Raw genomic sequence first — 27,614 nt, forward strand, 5'->3', positions numbered from 1 at the left:
ACAAGACAGGGAATAATACAAGTTCGACAATCTTTGCCATATACATAAACGAGTTATCTGCCCTTTTACGGACGAATTTTTGTTGTTTTGGGATCTTTAGACTTAATGAAATGTATGGGTCTTCTGTTTAGTCCTAAAATGTCACTAATGAACACTAAGTCCAGACGAATTGGCTCAAGCTCATGTTATGTTTGCTTACACACGTTAGCAAAACCTTTTGGCTATTTTTCAAAAAGAAAATTGTTTAAAATGTTTGATACTACTATTTAGCCTACACTATGTTACGGTCCCATATTTTGGGCTATGTATATATACAGAAAGTACTGCAAATTTCTAATAATAGGTACCCTTAGCAAAGTTACCTTATGCTTAAGTCTTTATGTAAAGTTGGGCGTACTTGTTGGGCTACTAATATAAAGTATATGCCTTTTATACATGGCTCTGGTTATATCTGGATATCTCAAGATGTTCGCGACATAAATGTATTTCTTAGTATCTTTAAAGAGAGAATAAAAGATGTTTTGAAAACAAATGCCACGAATCCAGGAACAGTCCGAGTCGGTGTTTTCATTATAAAAATATAAAACTTTGTAAAATGTAGAACGTCATCAACTATTAGAGATATCTTTTAAACATAAGTTAGCATTGAGCCAATGTCGATGTTCAAATCAAAAATGATTAATTGAATCCGGCAGGCATAATCAAATCCCAAGAGAAGAACGTCCTTGTGGGTTTTGTCTTAAAGATATAAATGTTTTCTGTTTTAGAACATATAACCATGTATGCAATGACTCTACATTTCCAGTTTACTCTAAACGCACGTTTTGAAGAATACTCTTAGTTTTATATAATATATATGTTGTTTGTTGTTAGTGGAGTTTTGAATAGTTGCTCCGGGTTTCCTGTTTGTAGATGTTTGTGCTGTTACTGCTCAATGTTGTTGGCTTTGCCCATGTGCTATTTAACGGAGTTTATGTTTAAGTTTACGACTACTTGACTTGTTTCTGTAGTATTTCATATAAATATTGGGAAAAAGATCAGTGTGATTAACATAAACTTGCAATCAAGACGACATTTTTAATAAGTTACTATTTATTCTTTAACAGGAAAAAGATGTATCATCTATGATTGCATATTGAGATATAATATTATATAATCACCTGAGGGATATGCCATGACTTCTACTTCACATTGATGGAGAAACTCCGTTATCCCATTTAGCTGCAATAGCACGAAACGTCCTACCAATGGTGGGTCAACGGTGAACGTATGAGTGGTCAACCCGCCATCTAGGTATCCAGCCTGACTCATCGAGCCCAATTTTTTACCGATTGTAAGTTTAATGTTCCTTGCCCGTTCAGCTAAAAATGTAATTTCTAATTCGTAAGAAAGTCCAGTGCCCAGAACCGCAAGGATATTTTTGTGTTACTTAATGGTCCCCGGCAGTCTTTGAACTCGCCAGTTGGTTAGTCATCAAACTCAAGGTAGAGGCCTTGTGATGACAAATCGGTTAATGCCCCCAACTATAACTTACTAAGTGTTCACTAACCCTGCTAAATAGGTGGTAACATCAACATTCACTGATGTCGTGTTTGTTTTCTTATAACGTTGAATGCCTCTCAGTAAGAATATGTTGGGCCTTGATCAATGTGCATTTAAGCAGGAACATGTTTCCTTTATAACGCTACTTCACGTATCCATGTAGTTCCACTTATTATATCGCGAATATATGAAAAATGATTTGATTGATCAGATACTATTAAGTAGTTCATTAAGATACCGTTTCAGCGGTATACACTTACCACAGCAGCGGTCCAGTCGGTTATAAACAACGACACTAGTGATATAGAAGTCTTGATGTAGGTCCACCCTCCACCACGGTTGGTACTCTTTAGTCGTGTGAAAACACGAACCGCTAGCCATAGCGTTGTTCCCGACATTACCATCAACCGCCGTTGGGGCGAGCCATATGGGATCATTGTAGTTGCTGCTCTGTGAAGCCGTTTTACCGAGGGCGACAGTGTTTGTACCTGTAGATGATTCTGGCTAAAATAACGTGCACTTTATTTCCGCAAAAAAAACACGTAGCATTTAACGTGCTATATTTCTAAACATTGTGTTGGTATGTTCTTTGTAGTAGTAGTTGCAGCAGAAGCAGTATAAGTAGAAGTAGTTGTATACATTTTTCAATTTATGTAAATCAATAATAAGAGGAATGTAATAACTGCATGACTTTATCAGTAATCAAGAAAATTTGAAAATGTCATTTGGAGGTTTCACGGTTGCTTTCAATTGTGCGACTTCGCTTTTTATTCGGTGGATTAATACATGGATTTTTGTCAGTTTGATGGAAGTGCACATGGATATTACCATTGTGAATTGGAACACCAAACTGTTGTAAAATCACCCAGAAAAAGTGAGATTTGATATGGAATCATGGAATGTGTGAACTTGAGCATGGCTGGCCAACTGCGTAGACTGAGCAATTTGCATGGAGGTGGACATGGTATATTCACTGGAGTACATGATTTAGGATTTTTTGTGGTGATTTAGATTGATATGGCTTTAGTTGTTAATAGATGCAATGTTCTTGTGTCCATATAGTTGGATAGTCTTAAATTATGTGTGTCATTCCATTTCTGAACGAGTTATTTTCTTATGTTGTGAAATGAGTCAGCCCTGGATTCACAATTCGTTTCGACATGGAGATGAGGTTGATGATACCGATAATTATTATTAATATTAGTAGTAGTAGAAGTATTATTATTATTTTTATTATTATTATTATTATTATTATTATTATTATTATTATTATTATTATTATTATTATTATTATTATAAGTATTGTTATTATTATTATTATTATTATTATTATTATTATTATTATTATTATTATTATTATTATTATTATTATTATTATAATTATTATTATTATTGTGGTATAATAGTTTTCAGTTGCTTAAATTAATGCAACTAAGTCATTTTTCAAAATATTTGCCTAATTCAATACTCCATTTTGTTAAGTTTTCAAAATTAATAAATTGTCTTGTCACAGCTAATGTTTAGTTTATCGTTTGCTTATTTCATGATTCACCAATTAGTTTTTATCTGACTTGCAGATTTGTTCATTTAGATTCAGGGGTAAATGTTTGTAAATAGCTCTTAATTACAATAATTTTAAATCTTATGTTTATATGTTATTTAAGAGAACATATTTCGAGCAATATAATTCCATATGGTTAATACATATGTTACCTTATATAGTTACACATGTGTACAGGGATTCCGAAATTATTTGCATGACTCAGCGATAATCAGTTTTGCGGCTCGGGCCTATTATCGATTATCATATTCGGGCCGTAGAACGTTCGCACGTGAATCGTAAAATCAAATTTTATAGACTTTAAAATAATGTTTTAACTAAATAATTTCAATTTATTGATCTGCTTGAACAGATTAATAATTAAAATTGTAATGGGAGGTAAACGCGAACGCAGTTTAGGAAAATATCCTAGTGTTTCATAACCAGTGTTGACTATTAGGGCGGCTTTTGTATTCAGCTTTGACATGCTAAAAACAAAACAAAGGAAGCGGCAAAATTGAATTAGCTTGAAAAACAATAAATGTATATACAAGTTTTCATCAATTATACGAGGAATTTGTTTATTTAAGTACAAAGAGTCGTTCTACTTGCTATATGTTCTTTTTTAAATTGAATTGTGACATTCAGAACATGAAAAGATAGATGACAATGATTCGTATAAATTTCGAATAGACTTGCTGTAGAATTTTAAAGTTGAACCATTGAAATTGATGGTAACATGAAATGCCAACAAAATGTTGTTTGCCTTTTTGTCTTACTTTCAAAAACTAAATCTAATTTGAGAGTGAGTTTATTCATCGTAGTAAAGCCAGAAAGAAATAGGAATGCACAACTGGAGTGGACGTAAACTTTAAACGTACAAAATAAGAAAAACAAATATATGTATTAAAGAGGTTAATACACGGCGTAGCTGGGCCGTTCAGTGATTATTGGCCCTCGTGCTCATAATTTACCTCGACTACGTCTCGGGCCATAATGTGTCACTCGGGTCAATTATACGCCTTTATTTACTTTTAATTAATATTTTATTTTGGTAATATGTTTTTTGCTGTAAATAGTTATTTTATACAATTAAAAGAGGACTTTACTCCCTTGTGTTCACCTTTTTCGTTAAGGGGTCCTTTTTTATCCAAAATATAACTGTCTTATTTGGATTATTAAATTACTCTACATTTCCTGAAAGGTAATTACTTTGATAAGAATGTATATCGAATCACCTCAGTTTAATTACCTGTTTGTCAATAAATATATCAGACTTTAAGGAAATATTTAATTTTTACTGTTGTACTAATTAATAGTCTTATTAGGTGAATATTATTGACCAGATTTGAACTGATTTGTTTAATGATTTTTTTTCTGATAAGTTTTACTGAAACTCTCATTACCTACGATGTTCATTGTTTGATATTGGTTGTTTTATGCAAAGTAATTTTCATTATTCTTAGGAATTCAGGCCAGTGACATTATTTAAGGCTGAGCTATGAATTACTGAATACGTAAGGTACGTTATAACTAAATGCTCTGTACAGGACATGGTCGAGGATGCCATCTCTATATTTAAGATTGAGAATGCTACTTCAGATTGATATGTTGCTTAGGTCCTAGTGATGCACATACTTTTTAGTTGTTATACTTTAAATCCATTCCAATACCTGCACTCAGAGAGAGAAAAAGGCACAAATACCTAAGAGATTAAATATGTTTTGCTGGACCAGAACATGTCAGTCTTCCGGCCTGAAGCAACATCAATACCTTGAATTATTTACGGTGCTATAATAATAAGTGAGTAAATTTTCCTAGGAGAAACGCTACATTACTTATTCTAGTAAAAATCAATTAACTATGAACTGAATTTAAAGAAAATGTTGCGGTCGTCATTGAAATATATTGGGAAACTAGTACAAATCAATTAACTATGAAATGAATTTAAAGAAAATGTGCGGTCGTCATTGAAATATATTGGGAAACTAGTACAAATCAATTAACTATGAACTGAATTTAAAGGAAATGTGCAGTCGTCATTGAAATATATTGGGAAACTAGTAAAAATCAATTAACTATGAACTGAATTTAAAGGAAATATGCGGTCGTCATTGAAATATATTGGGAAACTAGTAAAAATCAATTAACTATGAACTGAATTTAAAGAAAATGTGCGGTCGTCATTGAAATATATTGGGAAATAAATTAGTGGTGTATAACCATAATGCAATGTATCACCGTGAGCAGGAGTCTGCTACTGCATTTCCACCTGACAACTTCTCTAAGATTTCAGAGTATATTCAACATGAACTTCTTTTACAGAACTTGCTGACAGTATCAACAAATCAAAAATACTATATTAACCAGAAGACCAGAATAAGAAGATAACCTTACCAGAAGAGGATCAACTAACCAGAAGACCAGATAAAAATGCCTTACCAGAAAAGAATCATCTTAACCAGAAGATCAGAAAAAGAAGATATCTACACCAGATAATAAGCATAATTTTGCTTTACCAAAAACATGTATACAACGGCTTTCTGCTTCCAAGAAAATATTATTTTAGTCGGTCCTGTTGACCCCTTTAGTAAACGGTGGTATACGACCGATAATTGTAGCCTAAATAGTTTAACCCTCAACATCAGTATCACTTCGCTTTCACTTAGTTTTAAAACTTTATGAGCTTGAAACAATTTTGTATCATCCTGCTATCACTCAATTCACTTTAGTTATATTTCGATTTCCCAGCTCCGACTCGTTTCGTAAATATCATCACATATGTATGTCTTAGTTTCATTTGCTGTTTTGATCACTTATATTTTGATTCAGAGTTTTTACTACTTTGAATGAACAATAATCTTTATTAAATACATTGTGGTTCACCTTTACCTAAGTGGTTGTGTTTAGCGTGTGACTCAAGCCGGTCATATTTAATTCGGTCTGTAGGTTGCATTTCTAAGCCATTCATCGTGTTCTTAGTTTCTACACTTACAACGCTGGTGTTGAAAGTTCCATCAATCATAAACATTAAAGTAATGTTTAGTATAGTATTAAATAATATGTGTTGTACCTCTTTCTGTGGCGTCTTCACAGAAATACTTTATTACTCTTCGTCTTTTAATCGAAAATAATATAATGTAACACTGTAGACATTTGGTCGTTGGGTGCATTTAAAAAAAAAAGATTAATCATTACACTTTGAAATATTCTCTAGAAACTAAGGAGTGAAATATCAACATTAAGAAAACTTAAAATCAGCTGAAGTTAATACTTTCCTTAAAAAAAACTGAATACCTCAGCATAAAACAGCCAATATAAGCGAACTCGTCATTTATATTTTTGCTTATGCTTATGTACGTCAACTTTTTTTTGCACAATTATTTATACCACCAAGTCGTTTTTGTCTCCATAAACTTACTTAAATCTGAGAAGGCTGAACCCAAAAACGTCGGTGTTACCGTGCAAAATTATTTATGAGTGATCAAAGCAAAGTTTAAGAATTGATATTGCATAAGAATATTTTAAACTTCCTACATAGCAATAAATTCAATCATCGGAGTGTAAAGAAAGACCAGAATTTCTGTATTGAAATTATTAAACAAAGTTTGATTCAATCCTTAAAGTTAGTAAAAACACCAAACCTGCTGTACTAGAATAATTGTAATTATTATGATTCAATTAACATAGTATTACACCAAACATAAAACATAAAGTCTTATTATTTAAAAACACCGACACTGGCGTATTTTACTTATTGTTATTCTTATTATATAAGCCCCAATGTAAACAGAAACACAATGCTTACTTACCCTGAGCATCAACAGCAACAAGTACAAGGAAACATAACTTTAGCGGAAATAATAAGGAATCCATTCTCGAATATACCAATGTGTGAATATATTATGAACACTGTTTACAGCATATTTAAAGTTGGTTCTTTCGATCAGGCAGATAAGCTTGTACAAGGAAATCCGTAACAATTATCTTGATAATCGATCTGAGTCATTGCAATTACTCAATTGTGCTAGCTCAAGTCAAGTGTGATGAATGATTAATATATATAAAAATATCAACAGGATCTTACACAAGTTTAAGTTAACACCAATACAATGACCTATATTTAGGTATTCCAATATCATTCCATTGTCACCTGAAACAAAAAACATGTTCATGCACACAGAATAAAACCAGTTTGATTAAATAAACGAAACAGTATTAAAATTTATTTTTAAAGTTATCATTGCGGTTAATCATAACTGGAACTGGATTGAATTAGAGTTTCACATCGATTTTAGTTTTAATTTTACATACTTTATAACATTGGTACAAATACATATAAAATATAGATAGCAATGGATTACAACTAAAGCAAGAATTATTTATTCCTATTTTCATTTTCAGCTTTGTCTCGTTCTTATGTATAATTATTATAAATGAACAGTAATCGTATTTGTTCCATCTCGCATGTGTACATTTGTAAACACGTTTTACATGAAGAAAAGTTGTAGTTATTGTGAAGTTTATGCAATATGTATTTTGAGACACATTCTCCTGCCGTATCCCTGGCTTTTTAGCTATACCTGTAGCGATCTGGATGTGGTGTCCGTCTGCGCAATTTGATTTTCCTGGTTCAATCCTCAATAAAGAGTTAACTTACATAGCTTAAGTTATCCTGTCAATAAAGCAAACATTTAACAGACAAGGAAAAGATACCCATCTTGATTATCACATATGGCGTTGTTGTACCAGACTTCAATACTGTTAAGATGTTCAGAGTGAGAACCAGATCAACATAGATAACTTACTTAGCTCAGCATGTCTACTAGAACAACCTTTTATATGTGTGAGCGTTAATGAAGGCTGCCCACACATCCTCTCAAACGGAAACAAATGATCGATTGCGGGAGATAGACAGTAGAAATATACATATAAATATTGTGTTTTATTAGACGAATTGAACACTGGTGTCGCATTTTATTGATGTATTAAACTTCATAAATTATGCAAATAAAGCATACGTTTTTCTGTAAACGATTATGACAGTTAGATGGTCCACAGGATTGACAAAAGGATGACAATGCCTATAAGATGGCTATTGTTAATTTGGGGTTGAAATGGTCGAAATGATCACTGTATTTTATTTGGGGTATTGGAAGCACTTTATACTTGGAAAATCCTTAAGAATGGAAATCATAGTTCATAAATTGGCAGTTTAAGGTGTTGTATCACATGCCTATATTGTCCTTTGAAAAATATACAGAAATAAATGTTAAGATGAAAAAGGCACTGCCTTTAATGGGATCTCCTTGGTTAGTACGAAGTAATACACCCGTATTCCATCCGTTTATTTATCATTAAATGGTTCATACTGGTTACAATCTAGAAAACGTACATGCAGGCCACCAGTCATCCCAACATGTGCGAGTTGTTTCATGGTATGTTGAAGTGTTTGTTAGGACATTATTCCTTTAATGAGCATGGAAACAAATCAAGCTCTAGTTCATATTTATGTAATGAGCCTTTATTCGATCGTGTTGATATTGTCACTAGAAAACCAACAACAAATCCAACCACAAAATCAACAACAGATGCATTTAATTTTCTCAGAGCAGTGCAGCTGGGTCATTAATAAATTTTTGCTTAGATTCTACCGTTTTTACAAACTTGTATACAACAATTTTAACGAATCCTTTACTTATGAGCAATAGTCCGATAATTGTGTTGTATATGACATTTTAAATAACAACAAGGTGTATTTAAGGTATTTCAACCAACTTTAAAATAAAAGTCAGCACAGCGCGTACAATTCAGATGTATGTAAGCTTGGAGGGAAATAAAATAAAATATACTTTTAAAATAAGAACACTTGAGATTTTGTTTCCAATTCATTATTTTCGAAGGTTTCCTGTTTTTGTGCATTCTCAATGGTTTCGTTTAATAATTATGTTAAATAATTAAGAATTAATGAGGAAAAAATGTGAAGATGATAATGATTAAAAACCATCTAAAGTCAAAAATAGAGCTATGTTGTCAATTATTATTTCAAACATGTAAAAGGAAAAGCTCCATTTTATTGTTAAGTGTCGGTATTGCTTTTGAAAAATGAAATATGTGAGGCTTTGATTTAACAACTTTTTTTTAAATGAATATCTTTCAGTTGCTGTTTGTTTTACTTCATTAATTACAAAATAGAAATGTATATCCATCAGTAGGGACATAGCTCTTAATTTTTATCAGTAAGGAAACCGTTATTGTTGCATCAGTTCATTGGTATGCATGTAACCTGAAAAAACACACAGCAGAAGTCATATGAAACAAAGAGTTGTCACTCTGATTTGAAGTGGTTTCGATTCACTTTTGCGGAAATTAATGAGTTGTTATGCAGCGAAGCTCTGCATGGTTTATATAAACTAGTGCACTATATTACAAATGCACAGACTGAATAAGGCCTTGATATTATAAATATAACAAAGCTAAACTATTCGAAATGGACGACAGCTTAAGTTCGTAAACAGTGCGTAAGAATACTGCTCATTCACACTTATTTAATTTAGACAATATTTCCACAGATGCACGAATTATATACTCTAATCATTACCATTGAGAGTTATTGTATTAGAAAACTACATTGCCTTTTCTACAAACGTTATTTTATATAGCGATGCCGAAAAGTAAAGACATTTCTGATGAAACTTTGGTGTCCGGCATTCACGCACAAAATATAATTTGTGAAAAGGTTCAGCCACGTGTATATCTTTTTGAAGTATAGTAGGAGCACTTCTGAAAGAAAGTAGTTATATTGTGATACACGCTTATAACTTGAATAGGACACGGCCGAGCTTTGCAGGGTTTTGTGTCCGTATTATTTAGAAAAAGTGCAAGACGAATGTTGTCCACTGGTTCACACTTAATAACGATGCTTCATATCAGAGTTATATGTAAAAGCGAGCGGTTTTTAATAAGACGTTTAAACAGAAAAGATAAGTCCATCCGATGGACTAACATTTACCCAAGGGGTACAGTTTGATCAAGCTTGGCATAACAACTATAGCTGCATCTTACATGTTATAATTATACGAGTGTATCTACGCAAGGAAGCTTTACGCCAGGGTTAGAAGAAATCGGGATCGGAGTTCGAGAGGAGGAGTATTTAAAGAAAACGCAACAATTTGACGGCGAACTACAAACAAAGGTAACGTAACTTATAATGTTCACGATAGAAAAGTAAGCACTTTAACCATAAATGGTGTAATGAAATAAAACAGATACACAAAACAAAACATATCTTTGACATTTAAATAAATATGTTTTTATAAATAAACCCTCATTGACCGCGAGTATATATCGTCTAAAAATCACAAGCAAATAATACTTATACAAGATAGAGGCAAATGTATCCTACATTAATAACAAACAATTGTATCTTCTACTTCATGGCACTTGATATGAAATAAAACATTTAAATTCAATACAAATGCAATAGTTCATATTGTATGTATTTGTTTTTGTGTTATTTTTACATTTGTGTCTCTAGTTCATTATCATTTGGGTTCTTGCCATGTGTCTCTATACAGAGTTTATTTATGAACTTTCGACTGGTTGGTTTGTACCTATTTTAATTGAATTATTGAGTTGGGCATGTTAATCTATATTGAAAACAATTTACATTTCAATATATTATTTCCCAAATTAATGTGTATAATACATTCGTCCACAACTATTCGTTGATATGAAATACACCCACCAGCGACAAGTTTCGTGTATCGAGACACACCCAATGAACTCGCCCTTTCCTTGTTTATGGTAACAAAGCGTCCCACGGCAGTCCAACCTGATCCAAAGTCTATACCAGGAAACAACATTGGTTCCTGGTATGTGTCGTCTGTGTATATAACATTTTGTAATATAGCCATGTCTGAAAAATTTGGTTATTTGCACTCGCCTTGTGTTGAACCTTAAAAATATTTTCAACAATGCATTCAAATTGTTCACCTTACACATAACCTGGAATATGTCAGTGTTTGTTCTGTCAACCGATATTTGTGTAACAATTTAAGTCACATCATGGAAATCGTTCTGTAAGCCATTGTCTTAAAATTAATGAACTAAGTTGCAATTATTCCTATCATAAACATTGCCGTAAGTAACGGAAACAATAGCGATTTCTCAGTGTTGAGGTCCCACTGCCATAAAACTTTAACAGCATTCTAAATTATCATTTGTAAATCAAAATGATAAATACGGGATTTCTTGCAATTCATGATACATTATTGAAATCAAGACATGTGGACGTGCACACACCTTGAAATCGTGTTTTGTTACTTAATAACTTAAGTTTAGTTTTTATTTATTTCGGCGTTAACGGTTGGAATTTCGGCATAATATTTGACAGACTGTTTCACAATTATTGAAGAAGCAAAAATGTAAAAGATCGTTAACCTAGCATTCTTAAGTGTTTTCATCAGATGGAAATTGATATAGGAAATACAGGCGAATCTTAGACACGAAGTCAAATACAATGAATTTAACTTATTAACTGAATGTAAAATGGAAGAACAGATCATAAGTAAGCAAATACCATTGAATCGTATGCAATGATTGGAACGGCTCCCACGTGCACCTGCTGAATCGTTTCCACACGTATAAAGAAAACGTCAACGAACCAGGTAGTTTTCATTGTCCATAACTCAAAAAATTTCAAAAATACCTTGAACAATGACATTTTTATCGATTTTTAGCAAAAACAAATGGTGGATATCTTGTGTCTATAAACCGCCAAGTTTGAATCAGAACATTTTCTCAGAAAACTTCATTTGTATTGCTGACAAATGTTTAAAAAAAATAGAACTGTATGTTTATTGGTGATATGAACTGTGACCTACTGAGTGAATCAAAGGGTTAATCGCTTGCTGATCTTATTGATCTCTTAGATCTCTGTGTATGAAATCTCTAAACTTTGCTACAGGAGTCAGTGACTGCCACAATCTTTTCAGTACTGTCGTAAACAATACCATATCAAACTAAATATTAAAGATTACATTTCAGATCTTAGAAAAAAATAAATTCAGGATTCAGACGATATTCACACTGTGTACAACTCATTTTAAAACCAGTTTACTTTCATTTATAAATATACATGTACCGTAGAAAGAAATGCATAGACGAAACGAACAATTTCCGTATATAAATAGGGCACTTCGCAAGGATATTAACCAAAAGAAAATGTTTTATCATAGAATATCATGAAGATACAAGAGAGAGCACTTAGATCTGTGTATGGCGATTACTCATGTTCTTTTACTATGTTACTTGACAAAACAAAACTAACTAACTTACATATCCGCCGAAGGAGAACTATTGCTCAAGAAACTTTTAATTTTTTTGTTAATATTGCTCCACCTGCTTTATCTGATACTGTTGCCAAAATGTCTACTCATATTAAATTCATATATTCAAATATTTAACAGGTACACCCAAGTGAAAACATCTACATTTGGTAAAAATGCGTTCAAGTAAGCAGCACCAGTGCTGTGGAATACACTGCCAGATCACTTGAGATCCTGTTCAAATATCAATTAATTTAAAAGTATTATCTCCATTTAGAGTGGAACGGACTGTAAGGGCATTGAATGAAAGCCTGGTTAGTATTGCCAACACAGTACTGGTGGGGTATACAGCATGTGTTTTATTATTAAATTTGTGTTTGCATTTATTATTTGTTTTATCAGCATCAGCTATATAGGTCATAGTTATTGTTTATTACTAAATCTGTACTTATATTAATTGCTGTTCCATTTTTTGTTCATGATATTGGCGCATGTGTGTATTGTGTTTGTACAACTGCCTACTTGCTTTAGTTTTTGTGCTCATTGTTGCTATGCTCAATGTTTGCTATGTTTGTCTGTAATATTCAGCCATCTGCTACTGACAGCGTCATAGTCATTGCCTTTGTATATGTGCTTAGGCGCTATTGCTTTTATAAAGATACTGTTCTATGTGAAGGTCAGACGATGGTGGTGAATCCTGCTATTTACTAGTGTGCCCATCCTTTTCAAATGTAAGAAGAAACTACCTTTCAACCTATTATGTCAATAGGCAAAATACAATTAAATTCAAGAAACTGCTAACTTGCACAAATGTCAAGCCAATGACAAGAGTAGCTTTATTTGTGAAACATTTAATACGAAACGTCAGTCAACCAGTGTAATTGCTCACGTTTTTGTTTAATTAAAGCAATTCTATAGTGTCCCCTTATACCGTTTGTAATATACTAATACATTATCTTGTACAAGGCACAACCTTTAATATCTAACTCTACATTGAATATCCCTTCCATTCTGAAGAACTATTTAAAATAACTTCTTTTTGTCCATGATAAAAGACATATTAAACTCGTACACAACTATAAAATTATACACAGCCATTTTATTTCCGCCACTCGAGACAGAGTCATCCTTCTTCGTATTAGTATTATTAATGATATTTTTGACACTGTTGACTAAAGTTATTTATCCTCATGTCGCCATGTATGTATGCCCTGAGTGTAAAAAGATGGTTGTATTGTATTGTATTATATTGTTAAACAAATGTCTTTTCTTTGCTTTGTTTATTTGTTTTTTGAATGTTCTTTTCTTTTAAATAGACTCGTCTCTTTTTATGTATTTCTTTGTCGCATATATCCCTGTTGTCCTGTTGTCTAAGTTCTTTAAATTTAACTTATAGCCTTGTAACATGTTGTTAACTGTCTCACTTGATTTAAATAGTGGAGCCAACACGTCTTGTAAAAATGAAATAACATTGCAATGTTAATCTTTTATTTATAACGGCTACTAATTATAACGTTATTATGCAAGGTTTGTATTAGTTCAGGTATAGGCATGTTTACTGCGCAGTATCCAACCGACCTGAAACCATCAAGCGGTACTTATATTATTTTCGGCGTTGTGATCAATGATGGATACTGGTACTATAGCACAGCCGATGATTTTACGGCACCTTTATCTAGTAACTATTTGTTCACGGGCGCTTTGTGCCCAAAAAAGCATACGGCGTTCTACTTTGGTATAACACTTAACGGGACAGACCAGACGCAATTCCGCGAATATTACGCCCATATGTGTCACACACATACATCGCTTATTAAGCCCGACGCCAATGACAAAGTCAGCACATCCCTACAGCGAGTTATTTGAAGATATTAGTCGCTGGAACATCTTTTCTGGCGTTAAACTTTAGGTCGGAATCAAAGTTTAAAACCCTCAGTGGATACAAAATTTATAAAGGACCATGTCCAAATTAGTTAGATGTTATTCCACATTATCAAAAGAGTTCAATTGAGAAAAGAAACTGATGTTGTTTTTTTACACAGCAAACATGGCATAAACATAAACAAATCAATATCGTTTTCGTGTTTCACAAATAATAACCAAGATTTTTCCAAGCGATTATTTTGAGAATGTGTTAGAGAACATATATATTTTCAAAACTGTCTATTTCTTGAGGAAGCATCTCGATACAAAGCTATCGTATGTAGGCATCTGATTCGCTAACGGAACGCTTTCCAAAAAATGAACATCTAAGGATGAAACTTAGATCCTAATGATAAAGCGTATATTACGATATTATTTTAAGTAGTCTTATATCGATGCTTCAGTGTTTCGGTGAAGATCTCTTATAGCAATCTTGCTGGCGATGCGGTTTTCTTTTCAAATTTAATTTGTTATTTTAAGCTAAATTGCAGGCTTATGAAGGGCTTTTCAAGTGTTTCGAGTATGGTATATATTTGATAGTCAATATCGCGGCTTATAAGCCTTTAATAGAGTTTGATTTTGCCTAAACTGGTAGTGTTTAAGTCTATTGCTGTGTATTGGTTAAAACGCACAAGCCCAACTGACATTGATACATGCTCACCTTCTCACATTTCAGGTGAAGAAGCCGCCCTGGATGTTATCAAACCGCAAACCAAACATTTTTCTAGCATACATACACACCGCAGTTTTATTCTTTATATCGATTCGAGTGACATAAAGGTGTGTTGTTGGCTCTCATATAAGATTCACTGAATGATTATATATCATTGTTGCATTATCCTCACAGTATGTTATCAAGCAAACTCACATTAATTGTAAAATGTGCAGTTTACGGATGCACTGCTTGTCTTGGAGTACTTAGTCTAGGTATATCTAATCCCTGAACGAGATCTAGTTTTTTTAAGGCTCCAAGGTTTGTCACGATAGATTCCTAATTGTATTATTTTAAAAAAAGAAAAATCAACCGCTTAAGTAGTCTGCAAAAATACGCTATCTACCAAACATAAGACAATTTATCATCCGTAAATAATAACAGTTGAAATATTCATGATTCATATCTATGCAATTAGCTGTTTACAGATTGTTCGTGGTTTTACACGAAAAGTTTGACACATTCACTAATACATATTAATAATAATGTTTCAAATATGTATACCATTGTTTTAACAAAATGAAACTCTTCATGCATGACAAAAATATAATTCAAGAGTGATTTATTTGTAATGCATAGGTCCACCGGCCCAAAATACAAATCTACAATGTTTAAAAAGTGATGTATATTTTATGAAATGCATGCACAATAAAAATGAGATGTAATGATATTTACATATATTATGCGCTGAAAATTTTAAACAGAAACTTTTATGTATATCAATATATTCAATTTCGTTTAAGGAAGTCTCTCTATATTCAGATGACAACTTCAAGTATATCGACGATGTAAATATACAATATATTCGTTCATATATCTACAACTGTACAATTTGTGTTTCACTGTTAACAATACTGTCCATGTGAAGAAAATAAATAGTCCCTTAATCCTCCATCTTGTGTGCAATCCATGAGAAAATGAATCTTATTTTTAACAACATATACGTTTCTGTTAAGGCAAAATGTACAAAATCGGAATTCCATATGAATAATTAAATGTTCTGGGTCTGTCACGGTAGATTTCTTATTGTATTATTTAAAAAAAAAAATGAAATACCAACCGCTTAAGTAATCTGCAAAATACGCTTTCAAATGCTTTCAAACAATTGAGCATAGAACAAAATTAATACTTAATCTTATTTGTTGGTCGCTTCGTACCAAACATAAGACAATTTATTATCCGTAAATAATAACAGTTGAAATATTCATGATTCATATCTATGTAATTAAGTGTTTACAGATTGTTAGTGTTTTTACACAAAAAGTGTGACACATTCACTAATACATATTAATAAGAATGTTTCAAATATGTATATCATTGTTTTAACAAAATGAAACTCTTTATGCATGACTATAATACAATACAAAAGATATTAAATATAAACATAAGGCACCGGCCCAAAATACAAATCTATAGTGTTCAAAAAGTAACACTCACTCAACGCAAAAAAACGTTTGCAACATTCTGATTTAAGCTGGGCACTCTTTCACTCTTTCTCAATTTGGTGATTATAGTTGAACCACCAGTATGTTGTAAATGGCAAGCATCTATTAGCCTACCATCTTACATTTGATCATTTAAAGAAACCTATACATTTAAATGGATAACAATTTATTGCATGCAATAAAAGTGAATACAATGAAAAAACAATGCACGGATTAATACAATATTAAAAAAGACATATTATCTGAAACAGAACAGCGTATTTTTAATTTTCCTCATAGGTTCCGTTTTGAAAACATGATAGATTCTTTAAAAACATTATATTCTTACTTTCAATCTTCATTTAAGCGGCAAGATAAATTTAAAGGATATTTATATCGGACGTGTTTTCTCTGACGACTCGTGACACGTCAAGTTCGGTAGAGACCGCAGGGACTTGATATGTGCAATCAGAAAAATGCTAATTCATTTCTAACCGACATAATTCTGCTTTGCTTTTTCACAATATTTCGCGGAACTTTCGCTCCAGAATTAACGTCAAGATCAATTGCATTATTGATCTAGTTAATCGTCTTCATATAAACATAAATGTTTATTTGAAATATGTTGAAATTGTTTCTAACGCAAACATAATACTTCTTTCTAAACATATTAGTAGTAAACTTTACTAAAAAGCGTTATATTAGATTTCAATGCAATACATGATGTGCTGAGATATTTACATAAATTAAATTGGAAAATATTTGAGGTGGTACGAAAACTTTAACATAAATTGTAAGTTGGAAAAGGGGCATAATTTTGTCAAAATGCTTGATAGAGTTACCGTCTCCTGTGTACTGGCTGGGGGCATGATGGTGAACAAGCGTACAAAGTTTCAAAGCCAGATGTCAATGGACTTAGAAAATATTTGAGGTGGTACCCAAACTTACAGTAAATTTAAAGTAAAAAGGGGGCATAATTCTGTCAAAATGCTCAATACAGTGACCTCCTCCTGTGTACAGGTTGGGAGCATGATTTTGAACAAGCATGCGAAGTTTCAAAAAAGTATGTCAATGGACTTTGAAAATATTTGAGGTGGTACGCAAACTTTAACATAAGTGGTAATGCTGACGCTGACACTCGGGTGACTAGGATAGCTCTCCTTATTCATCGAATAGTCAAGCTAAAAATGATCACATATCAATAATGTTGCACTGAAGAATATTACAAGCAGGGGTAATTATAATTTTAACTAGAATTAAATGGCAAAAATCTATTTAGATATGATGGTAAAACATGGCAAAACATTTAATCAATTACTAATAATTATGATTGTATATGAACAATGTAGCCAAGCAGCTCTGGAAAATTGTCTGCAAAATATCTCAGTGAGAATACAGAATATATTCTTATTTCTTTGTTACAAAAACTTACCACACCCCCGCCAAAAAAGTGTCAATAAACTTTAAAATAGTTTGTGTTTGCAATGACAAATCTGACAAACATCATGTCTAATGATCAACATTATCTGAATTTCAATTAATGAATATTGTCAACAGCTTTGCTAAAACCAGGTATAAACCAAAATACCTTTTCTGTGACAGTTAATTATGCAGCAACACATGTAATTTTTTACAGTTCACCAACAGTGACCTTTTTGTCTTGCTTTTTGATAAAAAGGTTGTTGTTTATTACATCTGGTTGGAAATAAAATCTTATGAGGTATATTCTAAATGAAGCATGAAAATAGTTCATATCATGGGACTTTCAAGACCCTGTGTTTTAAAGATTAAACTTATCAAGGTGTAATTACAAACAAATGACTGCAATTACAATCAACATTCAACAGAGCTGAAAATATATTCTAAAATTAGCACCTATATAGAAAATACAATAAAAGTAATCAAGTCAGTGATATTGTTGGAACACATCAAAATAAGAACCCAGTGAAAAACTGTCAGCTGAGCTCATTTCAGTTCCAAAACCATTTATATATGAAAACAATTGAAACCATTCACATATGTTAATATGCACAAATTAAGGCTACAGTTATCTACTATTAATGTATATAGATTTGAAAAAAATGCTTGCAATATGTACTGTGTCAAATTATATTGATAAAATTCAGTACTCAAAAGCACAATCAATGTTTTCTGTACTGACAGCTGGATCTTAAATGTTTAACATATATATCAGTTCAACAACATACAGTGATCTTGGATTCATTGACAGTTAAAACACTATAACTACTATACACCGAACAGGTGTCTTCTTGAAAAAAAAATCATGAATAAAAGAAACCGAACAAACCAGCAAAAACTGAAAGTATCTGGTTTTAAATGCTAAATATGGCACAAAATTAACAGAACAGGGTTTTGCAATTGTCTATACGTTGCTCAATTATTACATATTTGCTGTAAATGCCATATTTTGTATTATTTACACAAACAAGTTTGACAGGGGTGACTAACATATGCATTCTCTTGAAATATGGGATTCTGTGCTGCATCCAGTTTCAAATTGATTGACCACTTCAGTCTGCTGGCACATCAGAATCTGCAAATAACATAAATGAAATGTTTTTAACAGAATAAAAGAACTAACTACTACTGTGAAGGTATACCAGTTAACAATCATTTGAGGCATACATACTTCTTTGTGTAGTCATAAATTTGATATAGTCACATATGGTGATAATTAAAGAAGTCCAACTTCAACACAAATTATTTATTTATGAAACAACATTTCGGCCATTCAGCCTTCATCACGTTGTATGTAGATAATGAACAGGAAATGAAGTCAACATCAGATGACGTCAACATTGATAACGTTGATATAGTCACATAATGATAGTCATAGTGTAATTTGACGGATTCAAAGATCAAGACAAAATAGATGAAACAAATTATGTTTGAATATTTTGCAACGAGTATTAAACAACTCCAAGGTATTTGACTACAAAGAAGCATTTTGAAGGAGTCAGAAATGCACTTGCTTATAATCTCTTCTTACTTGAAGACATTTTCCATTCTCTGGAGGTGGTATGGAATTCCAGACAGAATTATCTTGAACAGGATTTTTTGTCCATAAAGGTCCTCTCGAGCTTCAGCAACCAGGTGGCTATAAAAGAAGAACCAATACATTTGTGCTTTTACAGAATGTTGAAATGTATTAAGAAGTATTAAGGGATAAGTCAAAAACCTGAAATTTATAAAAAAAAAAGCAAACAAAATAGTTCATTAGAAAATGATATAATCTCATGGCCGTGACCGGAACTAATTTACAACCAGCATAAAACAATGTTATTTAGGAATGAAACAAACAGAAAAGATAAACTTAAAAGATTCAAACCCGCTACAGTTTGGATACATTTTCTTAGTGATTGTGAAATACTAATAATTTACCGCATGATGTCTAATCCAATTTGAATTCGGCTGGCTGGTCTGTCATCATCCCCAACTCCAACCTGTTGCAAACAATAACAAATTAATAATAAGTTATTAAAGAATTGGATTACTAAAAAATGTCCACTATACCTGGTTGATGAAATAACTAAAACTTGTATTTTCATAAGGACATTCACTAAAGGCTTCGAGTTGGGTTGGTGAAGCTGTCATTTATGCACCAGTCAATTGTACCCCCCCCCCAGGTCCAGGGAATAGCAGGGACTTCCGGTCAAGCCAACCCCGGCTAAAATCTCCTCCCTGCGGGGACGAACAAATGGTAAAATCCCTGCCAAATGCCCCCGCACCCCAGGGACTCCTGGTAGGCCCATTCCCCGCTATATTTTGCGCAAAGACAAAACCACCGCAATCATCCGGCACTGCGGGGCAACCTGAAAGGTAACTAGAGCTACCAATGAAGGTGATGAATACCCCCGAGCGCAGCCCTGATATGAAATTGCAGTCAACTATTTGGAAAGCCAACCTATAAATGACAATTTTATTATGACTATTGTCATTGTAATTTGCTAAAATAGTGTAATGATTCATGTACACTGAACTCCTCATTGTGCTGTACCATTGTATAAAGTTTTATTACATTCCATCCGGTAGATTTCAAGTTAAGCTCCGGACAAGAAAAAAATAACAAAGGGCAATTACTCTGTAATTGGCTCAAATAGAATTTCGGTTCCTATACACTGCACTTCCTCTCATTATGACCTATCACTGTATGAAGTTTTATTAAATTCCATCTAATAGTTTTCAAGTTATGCTTCGGACAAGAAAACATAACAAAGGGCAGTAACTCTGTAATAAGAATAGAGTTATGGTTATTGTACACGGCACTTCCTCTCATTATGCTTTACCATTGTATGAAGTTCCAATTAATTCCATCCAGTACTTTTCAAGTTATACTCCAGACAAAAAAAGTAACGAAGGGCAATAACTCAGTATTAAGCAAGAAAAGAGTTATGGTTATTGTACATGACACTTCCTCTCATTATGCTCTACCATTGTATGAAGTTTAATCCAATTCCATCTAGTAGTTAATTTTGCTCCGGACAATGTTGCAACGGACCGACCGACAAACCGACCGACCACATGAAATAAATATTATTAAATGTTAGAAAAAACAACAACATGATAGTATTTAACAGTTTTTTCCATTGATTTTTTAATTGAATTGTCCCTGACATGAGGAAATAACTAGAATATTTTTTACTTCTTATATTGATACTTATTGTTCTGGGTGGTGAATGTTATATTCACAGATTTCCTAAACAAAGATGAAGTTTACAGATGCAACCTCACATTTAACAGTTTAGACATTATTTAGTTTTTGTATTAGATGAAAGAATCAGCTTATTTTTGTATCATTACAAAAACAGATCTCAAGTGTATGAAAATGTCCCTTGAATTACACTTTTCCTAAAACATTATTAAGTAACAGGGCTTTTTCTGCCCAATTTGGGAAAAAGCTCTAGACATTTTGGATAATTTTGCGTCGTGAAAATGCTGAAATTGGGAAAATTAGCTGTTAAAAGAAAAAGCTGTATAGTCTCCTACGAATAAGTCATATTAGTTTAACCAAATGGGCTGAACTATCAATCCTTGGGTGTAAATATATATTGCAATTTGAATTAAACAATCATGACAGATACTATTTCATACAGATATATCTGAATGTGATGAAAATCAATGATTTGTGAGTACAATTATCAAAAAATCTTTACATCACATAATTTATTAGGATGTTGAAAATGAACCAGTACATTTTAAAAGATTTTCTAAAAACAAATTTCTGAAGATTGGGAAAAACATCTTATATTTTGCTTTGGGAATGGGTCCGAAAGTCGAACCCGTGGGTACTATAGAAAAAGCCCTGAGTAAGTTCTACTCCTTAAGCCATGAAACATATTTTTTATACTAAATAAATTCCAATGAAACTGTCCAATATGTATCTAAATCTCACATTGGCAGCTAGATGGTTTATGAAAGGGCTAGACACCAGATGGTCCAAAAATCAGCAAATATATTATTTCCCAGTTCATATTGTGAATATTTAACATGTAAAAGTGGTATTTATATGGTACACAAACAGTTGAATTTTAAATTGGTAAAACACAAAAAAACAGCGAAAGAAGCATTGTGCCATTAGCAAAGGTTTTCACTTTTTTTCTTGCAACTGTACAATCTGGTGTCCCTTAAAGTTGCACTCCCACAGATTTAACGTTTTGACAACTTTCTTATTTTTGTCTTTTAACGAGCCAATTTTTGTGTAAATGCATGGAAACAAATTAAAAAGCATGAAACATGAAAGCCAACCCCTGGTAAAATCCCCGCTCTGCGGGAACGAACTGGTGGTAAAACCCCTGCCAAATGCCCCCGCACCCAAGAGACTCAATATCAGGCCCAATCTCCGCTAAATTTAGCGCTAAGACAAAACCACCATGGTCACCCGGCCCTGCAGGGCCACCAGGAAAGTAAAAACACGGCCTATTTCCCCAGCTATCCCCGGTATACCCCCGGACCTGGGATGGGGGGGGGGCATGGTTATAATTGACTGGAGCATAATTTAAAAGAAATATAAAAATCTGCAATCAAATCTTTTATAAGCAAACTTTTATCATTGGTTTGCAGATATTTACGCAAAAAATTGCTCATTCCAAGGCAAAGAAAAATAAAATATAAAAACGGTAAATCTGTGAGAGTGCAGCATTAAATTCAATCACTGAGAAATGAAAACACATGACATGAATATGATCATAGCTCCACCTGCTAAATTGACATTATTTATTGTCAGAATTTAAATTTATCCATTGAAGTACAATTGGGACAGAAAAATGTTCGACAATTGCAGGGCTGAAACCCGGGACCCTTTCCTAACAGGGCGTGTTCTTCGCCAACTGAGCTACTGAGATGCATTCACATTTTCTGACAATCTAAATAAATAGGATGGTACCATGCCATAACCTATGTACTATAATTTAAAGAAAGAATAAATATTGAATTTGTTTTGTTTTAGTGTAAAATCCTGATGTACATGAATTTCACTGAGTGAGAATCAAAAGCAATATTTTAAGAGTACCAAACTGAAATATTTTGCGATCTATCACAAACATAATAATTTAATTTTAGATCCTAAAAGTGTATAAAATGGCATTCAATTATAATTATTGAAGTAGGGCAACAAATTATAATTTGTATACAAAGGTTACATTATTTTTGTAATGAAGTTGTTCAAATTGTGTCCCAGCCCTGTTAGCATTGGCATTCAATATCTATTTGAAAGCTGGCTGAAATTTCAAACAGTAAAAAAAATATCAATATGTTTGAAACAGTGAAAGATTATTTTTCTATTGTTTATAAATGTCTATAAATCACCACAAAGCATATATAATAAAAATGTTTTGAATTTTCCTATGCCTATGCTTTACTATATTAGAGCTGGCATTGTAAATGTCTTGTTAATTTTACATGAACAATATCGCTTTTAAGTAATTCATATAGATTGTGTTTGAAGAAAAAATTGAGAAGAAAATATTTCTCGACCATATTCTATCTCAAGTCGAAACAGCAGTTAGGAAGAGTAAATTGCACACTGCACGAAGAAAAATCACTAATCTACAAGCATGTTAAAAACTTCTGAAAAATATTGCGAAAACCGCCACTGTTTTTGTGCTGAACTGATAACCCCGCATTTCTGATTATATGCAGAAGAAAAAAGGTATTATAAACATTGCTTGTCGTGAGGGGAAACTCCTCCCGAACCCACCCCATTTAAATAATTAATTACTTAAATTTCATTTTTTACTTTGTAGGAAAGTTTGTCTAAAACTGTCTTGCATGCTTATACATGCCTTCAGCTGAATAATTTTGAAAAGATGTTAACTTCAAGAAATTTTGTGCGGAAATATGTGCCGGTTTAAGCGAAACATGTCAATACATTTCATCTCGTCTAAATGTATCCTTCTGAAAACCTTGGTAAAAAAATCACCAGTAAGACGCTGTAGCTATAGTGTTATCATGTAATTCTGCCAAAAAGAAACACTGCCTTTTGTGCTGAAATCTCCCCCGGGTTCATAATCTATAATACTCACATTATTATGCTTGTTGAAACCAGGTCAACAATAATGCCAAATTTAACGGTTGTCGGAACCCTCCCCTGAAAAACAAATTATGAATTACTAAACATTTGATTTCATCATTTGTGCTGAAGTGGTTTTCTGTAATTTCATTCATACATCTTTATCGCTTAAAGTATTTGCGAGTCATCTGCCCCACTCTGCCATGACAAAACTATTAATTTTTATTTTATCATCTGTGAGACAGCCCCTTTAATGGGCGGACGAGTCTAGCCTGTGTGACCAGCTGCCCGTTTAACTCAGTTGGCAAGAGCGCCGTGCTAGTGTTCCCGCGGCCGTGAGTCTGAGCCCCACACCAGTCACACTTTCCTTCTCAGGTTTACCATAATCATGCACAATGATTTTTAATGAAAAACAAATGTTTTTTTAGAAATAGTTTTCACTACTTTAATAGCGATGAAAAAGTCGATTGACAAGGACCAAAAATCTAAATATTGAAAAAATCAACTTCTATGTAGTTTTGAGGTTCAATATTTAACAAGCATGACTTATACATCCAATGTAACATAAAAAGCTGTAATTAGGAGTTGAACAATGAAAAGAATATTTTATTAGATTTTTATTCCAAAAGCATAAATTTACCCTTTCCCGGAAATGTAATAAAGCAAAAATAATATGTTTGAGAGTCAAATTTATCGGGACTTCCCTATCAACAATGTCTTGTGGATTTGTGTTGATTGCAGCTATTTTTAAAAAGATTTATGCATTTTTGTAACCCGGAAATGAATTTCAACCGCGAAAATTCATTACTTTTCTGAATAACATTCTTATTTGACAAAATATTATCAGGATCTCTCAAGACATTGTTGGATAAGTATCCTGTGGCATTTTGACATAATGACGAAGTACTTATGTCGACAGACATTTTCGTAATCATGTGAATGCTTTTTGATCCATAATCCGTTTAAATCTTTTTTTGTAAAATTTGTTCAACTCCTAAATAACCCCAAACATGTCGCCAAAAATAAATGTTTCAACCCTCAAAAGGATCGTTTCTCAAATCTAAATAAAACACACATTTTCAACGTTTTAGTTTTTGACATTCCCCACCCACTTTGGTCAGTTTTGGAATTGTTGTGGATACCGTTTGCATCACTTTAGCTTGTTCATTAGGTAACAAAAAACGTTATGTCATTATGGTGTCCAAACAGCAACGTATGAGCGATTGAATTTACAATAACAAGTATAGTTAAACTCACCGTGAAAATTGTAAATCCGCGTTATTGCATCATGATATTGATATATGCAAATCATTGTTTACATCAACTGTCGCAACATGCGCATAATACATTTATCTTAATTATTTAGATATCCGGTTTAGACGATATTTTTTAAAATGTGGGGTTAAAAAAAAACAATTGTTATGACAAACCCTGTTCGTTTTGTATTATTATTGCAGAGTTATGAAATATAATTTCCGGTTAAAAGAAGTACTCTTTAGACGTGTATTCATTATATGTGTTCTCCACTCCTTTTATGGAAGTGCCGAAGGTGGATTGTACATGTACCTCGGGTATTTCCGTATTGATTTTCATTGGTTAACGAAGGTCAAACCCCGCCCTAAACATGTACAATTTGCTTGCCGGCATGCACGCGCTTTATATGAACAATGCATGACGAGCTTTTCTGGTTCTCATTTTCACGGTTCAGTGGTGCCCAAATTTTTTAATGCCTATCACTCCGGCAAAAAAAATAATCCCTTGCATACACGTACAAACCGTAAGAGGGCTTGTACAGACAAACTTCGCGTTTTGTCTTCAAGCCCGTATTACTGTCGTATTAACAGGAAACTCTGAAATAATTTCAGAACTTGACCTTTTGTTAAATTTGCTTTCCATGAGCAATTTCATCACCAAAATTATGTATCAACAGAACTGATACATGTGGTGATTTGTTTTAAACTGTCAACAATTTGTATTTGTATACATGATAATCATCTATCGAATACAATTGTCAGTTTAAAGTTTTTAAGATTAATTTGTTATATAATACTTATATAAAGTGCACAAACCGAGGTCAACATAAGCGTCTTTTGTATAAATGTTATGGTCTTCGATAATGTCTTGAGTAGGTAATATACGTTTGCACAATTGCAAAGTTAAATACTTCTAAATTTATGGTTTGAATATTCATATATATATTTGATGTACTTTTCATGGCTTTATGTGATCATAATTACTTAATATAACGAAATCTAGGACATGAACAATTTATTCAGCGTTTGTCAACTCCTTAAAATTAACAAATAATAAAACTTTTGCAAGTTTCATCTTGAAATCAACTTTTTAACGATCCATTGCCGGGATCCAAACAGCAATCAGGCCGTGAAAAAAGACACATTTGTCGCGGTAAACTCTAAATGCCAATAAGAATTAAGACAACGCAATACTTACTGTAAGTGGTTTTAGGTTGCCACTTAGAATTAAGAATACAGAAAATGTAACAAAAATGGAGTGTTTACCTGCTAAACAAAAAAATATTGCATATAACGCCAATCAATATTTATACCCTAACTGCAATGAAATTAGCAGTATTAAAGTATCAAGTAACAAACAACAATAATCGAGTCTAAAGGAACTCGGTTCACCAATAAGTAGTTTTCTTAAAATTTCATACTTTAAACTTTATGTTAAATTTTCATGCTACATGATGCCAATCAATTTTGGAATCATTTGAAAGAAATATGCGTACTCATAACTAATATGTAAATAAGTGACAGATATTTCAGTTATTTCAGGTTGCACATTTGCTCCTTATTTCTATTAAAATTGGACGTCAATATCATTGTTTTCCAATGTTTGGAGGCCAAACAAACGTATTTATTTTATATTATTTTCGGCTTATGTCTAACATGTTCGTTTACTGTGCAATTACACCTTGCTAATGATACCGCAATAATATGGGGACACCTGACATCCAACTTGAACGGTTGTTCCGTAATATTTAACAATCATTTATCAATCAATGTGTGTTTGAACGAATGATTTATGCATACAATTACCCTTAGCTGTCGTTGTATTTAAACCACCGCTATTTTCGTCGTTTCCGTCGACTGAATCTTAAAATGGTGAAACTAAAACGTGTTAATAGTTACATACCTATCTAGGATAAAAAGTTCGATGTATCATTACATAAAATTAAAAATTAAAATAATAAATATATACTTTCTTCCAAATATAGTAATTGGAAGATAAACACCCTTAGTTATTTTATGGAATTAGAGAAAAAATGGTTTACAAATATGATAACATTATAATAATTATAAATAAAGTTTATACTGAAATTGTGAACACTTGATTGTAAGGCTGATAATTTGTAACTATCCCGAAATAGTGAAAACAATTAATGTCCGTTTATTTAAATTGTTATACATACCATAGGCATTTGTTTCATTCGTTTCATTTTTAATATCGTTGTTTTCTTCATTAGAATCTGCAATAATTCTTCTTGGTTCAATAAACAATTTTTCTTATCTTAAGTCTCATTTCGAGAATAACAAGCTGTGTAAAGATCCAATGCCGCGAAATGCATAACACATATATAAACAAACGACAATAT

At 32.6% G+C, this 27,614-nt stretch overlaps 1 protein-coding gene across 1 annotated transcript in view; it reads right to left on the reverse strand.

The window, feature by feature from the left end:
- The window catches only part of LOC128235805 (uncharacterized), a 22,222-nt gene extending 11,224 nt beyond the window's left edge, over positions 1–10,998 (reverse strand). The window contains exons 1-3 of the mRNA XM_052950600.1: positions 10,830–10,998; positions 1,803–2,030; positions 1,161–1,361 (exon numbers count right to left, since the gene is read on the reverse strand). Of these exons, the coding sequence (XP_052806560.1) occupies positions 1,161–1,361; positions 1,803–2,030; positions 10,830–10,998 (598 nt within the window). The remainder of the gene's footprint in view (positions 1–1,160; positions 1,362–1,802; positions 2,031–10,829) is intronic.
- Positions 10,999–27,614: the final 16,616 nt, after the last annotated feature.

This window comes from Mya arenaria, chromosome 5 (genome assembly GCF_026914265.1).
Source record: "Mya arenaria isolate MELC-2E11 chromosome 5, ASM2691426v1".
NCBI lineage: Eukaryota > Metazoa > Mollusca > Bivalvia > Myida > Myidae > Mya > Mya arenaria.